General features: G+C 41.1%; 1 protein-coding gene across 4 annotated transcripts in view; it reads left to right on the forward strand.

Moving 5' to 3' along the window:
• Positions 1-1310: 1310 nt before the first annotated feature.
• Positions 1311-12091, forward strand: part of MAPK9 (mitogen-activated protein kinase 9) — a 46694-nt gene continuing 35913 nt past the window's right edge. For 2 of the 4 annotated variants that reach the window (XM_060765374.2, XM_060765378.2), the window contains exons 1-2: positions 1311-1450; positions 11851-12023. In XM_060765374.2, coding sequence (XP_060621357.1) covers positions 11902-12023 — 122 coding nt within the window. In that variant the 5' untranslated portion in view covers positions 1311-1450; positions 11851-11901. The remainder of the gene's footprint in view (positions 1451-11850; positions 12024-12091) is intronic. The other 2 variants (XM_060765376.2, XM_060765373.2) reach the window with 2 other exon arrangements.

Below are 12091 nucleotides of genomic sequence, written 5' to 3' on the forward strand. Positions count from 1 at the left end.
AAATGAGGACAGAGTGATCAAACTGCCACTTTAAATATGTATCTCATTGCTAGGTCAAGGCAGATTTATCTCATTGTTGGGGGTGCTTTTTTCTATTTACAATCATAGTGCTTGAGTCAGCTGTTTTTCCTTGCCCATGACATACCACTTTTTGAACTACAATTTGATTTATATGCTGACACTGACCAGGATTGGGTCAAGATGGAAAAAGTGGACCAGGAGCACTCAAATTAGCCAAAACTAAGATGCATCCATTTAAACATCATGTGCTGCAGGTATACTGAAGTAGGATCCAACTCATAATAAACATCTATTAATTGGTGCCTCACTGGCTTTGGAAAGTCCTTTTGGTTTGTACATATGAGTACAGACAGAAAGAAGAAAACATGTTCCTCTCAGTTTTTCCCTTCAAGTATTTTGATAACTAATATTGATTATGTTTTCCTTCCTGCCCTTCCACACAACCATATAACTTAGAATATCAAGGCAAAATAACCCACAACATCTGCTTTGAATTGAGTTATCTAAGTCCACACTGCCAAATATTTAAAGATTGAACTGCAAAGACTCTGGCACAAGCCAGTCAAGGTGGTCCCAGTGATGATCGACACACTGGGTGCAGTGCCTAAAGACCTTGGCCTGCACTTAAACACAATTGGCGCTGACAAAATTACCATCGGCCAGCTGCAGAGGGCCACCCTATTGGGATCTGCACAGATTATTTGCTGATACATCACACAGTCCTAGACACTTGGGAAGTGTCCGACGTGTGATCCAATTCAACAGCCAGCAGAGTGATCTTCTCTGCTGTGAACTCATCTTGTGTTTCTAATAATAATAATAATAATAATAATTGGGAAGCGTTCGACTTGTGATTTTGTGATATGAAGTCCAGCATATAGCTCTCATTTGCTGTGACATACTGTGTTTTTGTCTGTATAATAATAATAATAATAATAATAATAACAATAATAATAGTCCTAGACGCTTGAGAAGTGTTCAACTTGTGATTTTGTCATACGAAATCCAGCATATAGATCTCGTTTGCTGTGACATACTGTGCTTTTGTGTCAATAATAATAATAATAATAGGACTCCGGACTCGACAGTGAGGGAGAGTGTCAAATTCAAAGGCAGATGACATGAGCTCAAAAGCTTCCCTCGTCCCCTCCCTGCTTCCTTCCCCTCCCTCGGTGACACAGGAAGGCGCGCAGAGCGCCTCCCGCCATATATAGTGGCCTTTAAGCCCCGCCTCCGAGGGCTGGTTGGTTGAGCCTGGGAGGTCCTCAGCGCGGATTGGGCGCGCGGGTGTCCGTCAGCAGATCGGGGCCTGGTGCGGCCTGTGAGAGACTGAGGGAGGCCATTGCAGCTGGAGAGTCTGGGGAGCCTCTGGAGGGAACGAGCGCCGCCGCCGCCGCCGAGTGCGCCTCCCAGAGCGGGTGTCGCGGAGGTGAGGCAGGCCGAAGGAGGCGCCGCCGACGGTGCGGCCGAGGAGCGAGCGGGATTTCTGCGGGGAGGAGGGGAGGGGGGCCGAGCCACCTTGAGGGGGGCGGCGGCGGCGGCTACGACCATCCGCCTCGGCCTGCGCCCCCGCCTAGAGCCATTCCTGGCCTGGGACTCGCCCGACGAGGCCTCGGAGATCGGGGCGACCTTTACCCCCCCCCCGCGCCTTGCCCATTCCCCTCTCGGGGGCCGCACTCCCCTCCGCCTCGCCTGCTCTTTGGCCAGGAGAAGAGGCTTGGGATGCGGCTTGGCCCCGGAGAGGGTTTTTGGCCCTTGTTCGTGAAGGGCCAGGCCTCCTCCTTGGGCCAGCAGCCTCTCCCGAGCCACCCCCCCCCTTCCCCCGCCACTTGCACCCATCGTTTTCACGGGCTAGGCATATGGCGCTTTCTGGAGGTGAGCATCTTGCAATCATCAGTGCAGGGAACTGTCTCTGCTGGCCATAGTGGGCATCCAGATGTTGAATTGCGAATCTCAGCATTGGCTTACGGTTGTGGACCCTTGTTTTAAGGTTTGGAGGATGCGATGGGCAAGGTCTCCTTTTTTGGCGAGGAGAAAGACTTTCAGGAAAGCCATTTCCCCTCCTGGTCCACTCACACATCCTCTTCATCATCCCTGCTTGAGGTGAACATCATGCATTAATCAGTGAATCCAGCTGTCTCTTCTGGCAATAGCAATGGTTCTCAACCTGCGGGACCCCAGATGTTTTGGCCTTCGGCTCCCGGAAATCCAAACAGCTGGTAAGCTGGTTGGGATTTCTAGGAATTGTAGGCCAAACCATCTGTGGACCCACAGGTTGAGAACCACTGGGAAATAGGGTCTTGTGGGCCTCCAGGTGTTGAAGCACAAATCTAGGCGTGATGCTAGCTGAGGCCCTACAACATCTGGAAGGTACTATGATTCCCACCCTAGTCTATGACATGGGGTAGTTAAGGAGATGGGAATTAGTAGCACAATTCTGCACCTGTTCATTTGAAAGTAGGGTTTCAAATGAATTTACTAATGAGGTTTACTTTTAAGGGTCAATTGCACAAGTTCCATTTTGTGTAACTACAAAATGCCATCTCAAACCAGCCACAATATATTGCACTATTTTTATTGGAGATGTTGGTGTTGGAGGCAGTTCTAGACTCTTCGTGGATGGCACTTATTTTATTCCAGTGTTTATAGCCTGGCCACGCTGCCATCAATTTACCTCCACGGTTAGAGGATTGCAGTCTGAATTGATGTTTTTATATGTCCATTGTTTTATTGTATTGTATTTTACGTTGTGTTTACTTTTATGTTTGTTTGTGCCATCTGTAAGCTGCCCCAAGTCCCTTTGGGGAGATAGTGGTGGGATATAAGAATAAAATAGTTATCATCATCATTATTACTTTGCTTTGCATGTAGGTGTCTGTTTGTTTCTTCTTTTAAAAAGTTATGTATGTGAGATTGTTAAGTCTGGGTTGTGTTATATCCTGCTGTCCTCAAATTCATATACTGCCTTTTAAGATTGGTTGTTGGACTGATTTGTTTCTACTGATTGGTTAGGGCAGTTAGTTTCTTTACTAGCAAAAGATTGTTCTCTTCCTATAGTATGTCTCAGTCATGATGTTTATTTTATTTTCTTCAATTTTATTACTGTTTATCGATTACTTTCCTTATATGAAAAATACATTAATAACTTTCTTGAACATATGTTCACTATTGGGAGAAATCACTAATTCCTAAGACAGCGGGAAAGTGATTTTGGGAGATTTGACTTGTCAGATTACTATATAAGTTGACTGTGCAATCAGTAAATGTAGGGTTTACAACAGATGTTGCAATCATGGAGACTCAAATCCAAATCCAATATGTTTTCTGTTGGATAAATCTACAGAAAACCAAAACTAGCTGACATTTTGGAGCTGCACCTCTATAACAAATTGTGTTGTTATCTATTCCCATGCAACTCTGTTGTACACAAATACACTCAGTGAGATTTACTTTCACATGTGTTTCTCATGAAGGCGACAATGACCTAGCATAGTTAATAAGCTATATGCTATGGTTTGAGCGCACATGTTTACCAGTACATGCAATGTCATAGTATCAGTAACTTCTAATTTATATACTTTATAGGGAATGATCATGTAATTTCTGCTCTTGCAGTTTAGTAGACATGGAAGCGTACTTCTTGTTTTAGGGAGTATTACTTAATTTTAGTGCAGATGCATATTTTACATTTCAATGAATAAATAATATATGTTAGCTAATCTTGTGATTTTTTTTATTTGAAGATTTTCTTACATATATATATCATAGAACATGACCAAGCATTATACAATCTTCAGTTTTCACAACAGTGACATAAGATGCCATTTGGTGCATTTGCAGTGGCACTTTACTGCTGGTTCATACCTGGATGTGCTCCAATCAATGTATGATTCACTTTTGACCAGCTGTATTTTAGTATTCAATCACTACTGGAAGATTCTGTGGTGGTTCATTCCTGTTTCCCTTGGGTGCTTGAGAGAAATAATACAGTTCAGGAATAGTATGTAACTGCCATGTATTCTGGACAAAACTTGTGTACGCATACCTCCAGTCTTCTTTTATGTAATGGTGTATGGTAGAATTGCTGTTTTCTTCTTAGCTTCAGTAAAACCCAGAGGAAAAACAGTACCCTGTTCTTCATCTATACAAATAATATCAAAGTAACCTACTGTAGCTACCCAAAAGATGATTTAAAAAACCGAGTTTACTTATACAGGCCATCCTCAAGTTATAAACATCCAATGTACAAACAACTCATAGTTACGACCGGGCCTCCCCCCTCCCCCCCGCCATGAAATCTTAGCGCTGAGCCAAAGTGTGCCTGTATCTTTCCACCCCTTTCCTTTTTCTTTCTATCGGTATCTCTCCAACCCCACTTCTTATGAATCTCTCCAAACTCCCTTTCTTCCTATCTTCCTATCTCAAAAACCCCTTTCCATGTTTTTCCTTTCAATCTTTCCAAACCCCTTTTCCTCTTTCTTCCTCTTGATCTCTCCCCTTTCCTTTTTTCCCTGTCTCCAAACCCCTTTCCCTCTTTCTTTCTATTGATCTCTCCAAACCCCTTTTCCTTCTTCTTCCTATTGATCTCTCCACTCTCTTTTCTTTTTCTTCCTATCGGTATCTCCTTCATCCTCCCTGTAATTCTCTACCTCTCCTCTTCTCCCCATCATGTCTGACACCATTTTTAATTGCCCTGGCTCAATGCTATGCATTGTTGGGATTTGTAGTTTGGTGAGGCAGCAGTATTCTTTGGCAGAGAAGGCAAAAGATCTTGTAAAACTATAGCTCCCAGGATCCCATAGCAATGAACCAGTGTAGTTAAAGTGGTGTCAAACTTCATTCATTTCATAGCATAAGCACACCACAAGGAAGCTGGGTCAGGATAAACACGAAATGGAAGGGTTATCTATTTTGATGGTTTTTTTCCTTTCCATTGGTTGGAATCTTTGGTGTTTTAAAAAAGATAATCTACTCACACAGGAACTATAATGTGCACCTTTTTTGGCCAAATTACAAAGAGTGCACTTTTTGCTGGACCTGTTCCGACTTACGAACAAATTCAACTTTAGAACGAACCTACAGAACCTATCTTGTTTCTAACTTGGGAACTGCCTATACATGGGTCAGCATATTAACTGTGGCATTTCTCCTTGTGGTGGTTTTTTGGCCCTTTCCTGTCATGGCAGAGTAGTTGCTCCTTGGTTATTTCAAGAACTTAAGATGAAATTGAGAAGAGGTAGGATGGGAAGCTTTTCTTCCTGGTCCAGGTGAATGAATATTTAGGCAAGAAGTGCCCTTCTCAATAATTTGATGAAGAAAGCCAGAAGAAAAAACAGACCAAAGAAGGAGCAAGGTGCTGTGCAAGGCAGTGGCTGGTGGTCCACAAGCAAGCCGTGAGAATGCACAGTTTAGTTATTATTTATTTATGATATTTCTATTCCGCCTTTCTCAAGCCCGATGGCGATTCCGGTGCTCAGCATTGCCGAGTGTTGCTAAGGAATGGATTTGGACCTGGCACGTGCACCTATACACAAGTAGGGGAACTATGACCGTTTCTGATAAAGAAAGCAATATAGGGTTTGGGGAGACAAACCTAGACCTGTCCTCCTTCCTGCCAAGCTACAATCAAGCAGGCTCATGGGAGGCAGAAGTTTGACCACAGCTCATTCAGAAGGACAGGAGTAGCAGGCAGTGCCTTAGCCTTTCAGCTAAGGGAGCAGACTGGGTGGGGACTTCTTTCAATGGAGTAAGCTCAGAGAGTCTGAGAGTTTAGTTTATGCTGGGAGCAGCTGAAGGAAGCAACATCTCCCTCAACTGTTGTTGGTGGCTCTTTTGGGGCTATTGCATATTGTAGGAGAAAACTCTTTTCTGGTGTGGTGGGAAAGCAACAAAGAACTGCCAGTGTAATAATTTCCTCCCTGCCCCTAGGCCTTGCAAAAGACTGCTGGAAAGAGTAAAGTACCGTTGGTACTTCTTTTAGAGTGGTAAAGTGATGAAAGGCCTTTTTGAATGTCTGGGCAAGAAAACGGCAACAGCCAGAGGCAGCTAGCTCCCTGGGATGGTGATGGCCCTTTTGCCTCTCCATGGGATGTATCAGAGGAGCTTTGTTTTGTTTCCCAAATTTTACTTTCGACTTATCCACAGGTCATGTCAGCTTTTATCATTTTGACACCCCCCTCTCCCCAAACTTGCCCATGGGTCAACCTACTACATACAGAATACGCTGTATTTTATTACTGAAATGTAAAGAGTTAACTACTGTTGAGTAGTGATTTCTGTATATGTTCATTATTCCCATGATGACATTTGAAAGCCTAAAGATCAATGGCTCAAATTATATATTGTACCCTATCTCTTTGTTCAGAGATCCAGTTCTTTCTTTATTTCAATCTGTTTTTGGAATAGCTGTCTGTGGATATTTATTATTATTATTATTATTATTATTATTATTATTATTACTACTACTACTACTACTACTACTATTTTATATTATTATTTAAACCCCACTTTTTTCTCTCCACAAAGGAGACTCAAAGCAACTTATATTAAAAGCATTTCAATGCAATTTAAAATCTACAAATGTACAAACATTAACACAGAATTAGAGTTAGCAGTTGACTATGATATAGTTGGAAATGTAGTCAGGCCCAGTTTATCTAAAGAGAAAATGTAGGAGGTTAAAAGTAGACAATATTATTTTACAATCATTGATATAATTTTGGAGAATTTTGGAAAAAATGGTTCTGTAATTTTCCAGTAGAAATTGGCTATACATGGTCATTATTCACTGGCATGCACTTAATAACTGAGCAAGGAAAAATCTTTTCTCTGATTGCCAGTGTAATTGTGTATTCTTAAGTGTTCAGAAATACGTGTGTGTTAAAGCAATGATACTCAAAGTCTGTCAGTCAGAGAGCTCTTGGCTACTAGTCCATGGCAGAGTTCTAGGAAAGGAAAAAATAATGGAAGCCAATGGGTGCAAATATAATGCTGCCGCCTGGGACATTGGCAAAAAAGTTTCTAGTCTTCCAGGTTATATTGCCTGAGAAGCAGTGTTTAGGTACCGAACAAGTGAATATGAAAGGGTGTTCTTTAATAAATCACTGATAGTCTATCCAAATTTTATTGAGATAAGTAATCCTGAACCTGTATTAGATTAAGCATTGATCATTCATGTTGTGACGATGAGAAGATAGGATAATAGTGTAGACAACCCATGCAGTGTGAAGGCCACATAATGCTTTATCTGTTTTCACTCAGCTCCAAAGTTTAAAATGATGTGTTGTTTTGGTTCTAATTAGATGGTGTCTAATGGCTAGGTATTTCAGGTTATCTGTATGAGACATGATTCTTTTAGAGTCTGTTACATTTCGTTAATACTAATCTTGGTCTAGTGACAGCTTGAATTACCTTTGTAAGAGTTTCATGAAATAAGGAACCAATATTTCATATATTAAGTTTAGACTGGGGTCACACAATAATATTTCTGCTTTGTTGTATTCCGTTGTTTTTCATTGTCAGGTCAATAGTGTTTAGTGACCAGTTGTACATGTTTTGAAATACTGTATTTCATGGCATAATAATCACCACTGCATAATAGTCGCACCTTGCTTTTGGGAAAGGCATATGAGACTTTTGCCTTTCCCAACATAATTGTTCCACCTTTAGTTCACTGGCCTAACCCTGTGAACTAGGAGTGAGACTGCCCTTTTGACACTGTGGAGCTTGACTCAAGCCCCACAATGCCTCCCCTCCACCTGTCTTCTTTCTTTTTTTGTGTGTGAGCCAGTGATTACTGATTATTACACAATGAAAGAAGCCCCTAAAACTGCGTAATAGTCACCATCGCATAATCGCCCATGGGGGTGGGGGTGGGGGGTGGAGCCTGACTATTATGAGATGAAATACTGTATTTCAGTATCAATACATATTGGAAGGAGCCAGTGTGGTGTAATGGTTTGAATGCTGAACTGCAAAATCCCTGTTCAGCCATTGAAATCCACTTTGTGACCTCTGATAAATCATACTCACCTGCTAAGAAAGTAGAGGCACACTCCCTTGTTACACATACCAAGAAAACCCTGTAATAAGTTTACTTTATGGTCACCATAAGCTAATTGAATGCACACAACAAAACCAAAAAAGCTGTTGGAAACTTTAGGTCCAGTTTGTGATTCTGAATTTTTAATGTGATACGGTACTTGATGTGTACATGATTTGATAGTTGTATGTGTTACTCAACTAATGCTATTAGGTGACAAAGAATCTTGCAATATGTACAAAAAGAATAGGATGGACAAAAGAAGGCACACAAGGAAGCAAATATGAGTCTTGGGTCTTTTAAAATATTCTTGTGGTATACACTTTTCTAAACTAAAGTATATTTCATCACATAGGAAATATGTTAAGCAAAGATTATTACTTCATTCAACAGATGGCATATATTGGGGGAGGGGGTAATCATGGTGAAAAATAAAAGCAGCTTGTTATTTATACCCATACTGCTGACTTCCCTTTCAGATTTTAAAAAGAATTTCTTGATTCTGTAACAGATACTTGGTAATTGTTAATCTAAGGTAGGCCTTCATAACCTGTGGCCTTCCAGGTGTTTTGGACTTCAGCTCCCAGTATTCCTGACCATTGGACAAGCTGGCTAGGGTTTCTGGAAGTTGGAGTCCCAAACACCTGGAGAGCCAGAGGCTGTGCAGACCTGGTCTAAGGTGTTGTGGTCATAACCATTATAAATGTAAGCCTGATTGTCAAAAACAGGAGGTGCAAGCACAATGCTAAGTAGTATCTTTGAACATTGGATGTGATTGGATGCTCAACTTAGAATATAGGCCATCAAGAGAAGCATTCTACTTTAGCCTTCCATTTGCTATGTACTGGAAGAAGAGCATTCAGTAATTTAAATTTATTCCTGTTCTGAATGAATGCACGTCCCAATTCTCCAATGTGGCAAGCCCCAGCCCTCCTCTTAAACTGTGGGATAGATTGTCCCCACAATTCAATATTCTTTTGAAGTTCAGATTATGTAGATCATTCCTCATGTAGATTATTCCTCATGAGACAAGAACTGTTCCTCATCTGCATTGTGCTTGCTTTGGGAGCTGCCAAAGCACTCAGAACCAGATCATGACACAACTCAGTTTAGAGCTGGAAATGGGCTAGGACAGGCATGGGCAAATTTTTTAGCAGCCAATAAACTAGTTGGGATTTCTGGGAGTTGAAGTCCAAAAGACTTGGAGAGTCTAAGTTTGTCCATGCCTAGGCTAGGCAATTCTGCCTAAACCTATGATATATTTCCAAGCAGGCCATCAGGGTAAGACCAGCAAACTCTGAAATAGTAGAACTTGGAGGGGTGGGGGGAGGAAACAGGGGACACCTGCGGTAACCTAGTAATTTGGGAGAATTGTGAAGTGATAGTAAGCAAGTTCAGAAACCATATAGTCCATGGACCACTGGTTGGGAACCACTGATATAGAAGTATCTTCCTTTCTTCCTTTGGTTGTCAAATGTTAGATCCACCCCAGTATATTGTAAATTATGATTGCATACAATAGCCTCGAGGTCAAATCTTAGTAAGAGAAGGGTTGAAGAACATTTATATTTGAAGAATCAAGTGACAATAGCAGCACTGTACAATTTTTTTTTTGTCAGCTTGCTTGCACTTACAGTCTTATACAGTGGAATGCATACAGACAGCTACAGCTCTCATTCTCTTTCACTACTATAGTGTATATTGGCTGGGGCTAATGAACTGTAATCCAACATTTACAGGACTGAGTTGCCTGCCCTGTAATAACATTAAACCAGAGTATCTGAATGCATCTTTAAATTATATTAGAAATTCAGGCATACTTTTGTGGTGTCAAAGAAGTGGACATGTTTTAGATAATTGTTGTTGTTCATTCGTTCAGTCATCTCCGACTCTTCGTGACCTCATGGACCAGCCCACGCCAGAGCTCCCTGTCGGCCGTCACCACCCCCAGCTCCTTCAAGGTCAGTCCAGTCACTTCAGACATATCTCTGGTTGTACTGGTCCATTTCGTTTTCTTGGCAAGGATACTGGGGTGGTTTGCCATTGCCTTCCCCAGGGATCACGCTTCGTCTGACCTCTCTGCCACGACCGTCCTGTCTTGGGTGGCCCTTCACGGTTTCGCTCATGACATCATTGAGGTGCTCAAGCTCCAGCGCCACAGCAAGGCGGTGATCATTTGCTGGAGATAATTACATAATTACAACAGCCAAATTAGTACTTGGATAGGAAACCACCAACCAATATAAAGTGCTGTAGGCTATATTTTAGAAGTAGGAACTTGCCTTAGATAACCCTATGAAAGTTATCTGATCTGTACTCAGAGAAGGAGATGGTTTCTTTTTTTTAATAAGGCACAATATTTACATTGTCCTGTGGATGAAGTACCATCTCTTTTTCTGAGGATGCATCTACACTGTAGAATTAATGCCGTTTGACACCACTTTAACTACCATGCCTCTATTATGGAATCCTGGAAGTTGTAGTTCGGTGAGGTATCAGCACTCTTTGACAGAAATTTAATGCCTTGTAAAACTACAACCGCCGTGATTCCATAGCATTGAGACATGGCAATTAATGTTGTATCCAAATGTTTTATTCTACAGTACAGATGGATCCTCGGTAAAATGGCGAACTGCCTTTTAGGAGCCTGCAAAAAATTGCAGTAGTGGTGGCCATTGCAGCTTGACTCCTCAGGTTGTGATGGCGGGTTATCCTCTCTGTGGAATGAGTTACCCATGGGCCATATACATCAGTATATATGATAATATAAATGGAGTATAGTATCTTTTACATGTAACGTGCCTTTTACTCCGAAGCTTTGGACTCTAAACGGTTTTATGGTCAAATTATATACCTAGCCTTGTTCCACAGTCATTCTGATTATGTAAATGCTTGCCTATTAAGATATAGATCTAGTTGTGAAATAGTGTGCCTATGATAAGGCCTGTCTGAGGATGTGGAAATAGCTGCTACTCTGAAAAACTGGAGATTAATGATAGTCTTTAACTTAGTACTAATTTCTAGGTTTTTATAATATTTGGAACTTTTGTGTTCCAAAGATAATATAGGTAAATCATTTTGTATGATTGATCCCATCCTAGACTTAAGAACATGTTCTATATTTCTGGGGTGAGATAGGACATAACCACCTCCCCTAATTCCTAGAGTAGGAATAGCCAGAAGGCAGTTGCTATCACTCTTAAGAGTTCAGCTCTGTGTACAGAATTCTCATTAGTTGTTAATATACTAATTTATCACTTAAGACCTTTCTTCAGATTACCTTATCAAATAACTGTGATTGTAACAGTGCTACTATAGCATTTCATATGATAATAGCTGATCTGAATAATTATGTTGAGAGACATGTTATATACTGTACAATTGGCAATTTATGATATTTTGGAAAACTGGTGAAACTTTGAATTGAGTCCGGTAGCAAACAGGCAGCCAGTTGTGTGCTCCCTGTATGCCGCCCCAATTATTAACCTGGCTTCCTCTTGTTGTACTAGTTGAAGCTTCCGAACAGTCTTCAAAGGCAACCCCACGTAGAGCATGTTGCAGTAGTCTATCCTGGATGTAACAAGAGCGTGACGCTCAATAACAAGGCATTATGCTAAAATGTATTGAAAATATTCTTCTGAAACTTATCTGATTGTAATTGGGTTTTGTTCCTTCTCTTTTTATCTAATAAGTGTAAGGTCATAGGCCAATTCTGTAAGCTGCAAAAGAAACAGGATGATATAATAACAAGTTTGCTAAAACATGTTTATTTGGTTCTTTTTATACAGATCTTGGAAACTGTGTTAGATCCTGGGAAATAAACCACATGACACTACATCATGAGTGAGAGTAAATGTGATAGTCAGTTTTACAGTGTACAAGTTGCAGATTCAACGTTCACTGTACTAAAACGATACCAGCAATTGAAACCTATTGGGTCTGGGGCGCAAGGCATTGTTTGGTAAGTGGCAGTAGGTATCAAAATATGAAATGTGTTGTGAAAAAAATAAAAAGTAAATGGAGTGTTTT

The sequence above is a fragment of the Anolis sagrei genome, chromosome 2 (assembly GCF_037176765.1).
Source record: "Anolis sagrei isolate rAnoSag1 chromosome 2, rAnoSag1.mat, whole genome shotgun sequence".
Taxonomy (NCBI): domain Eukaryota; kingdom Metazoa; phylum Chordata; class Lepidosauria; order Squamata; family Dactyloidae; genus Anolis; species Anolis sagrei.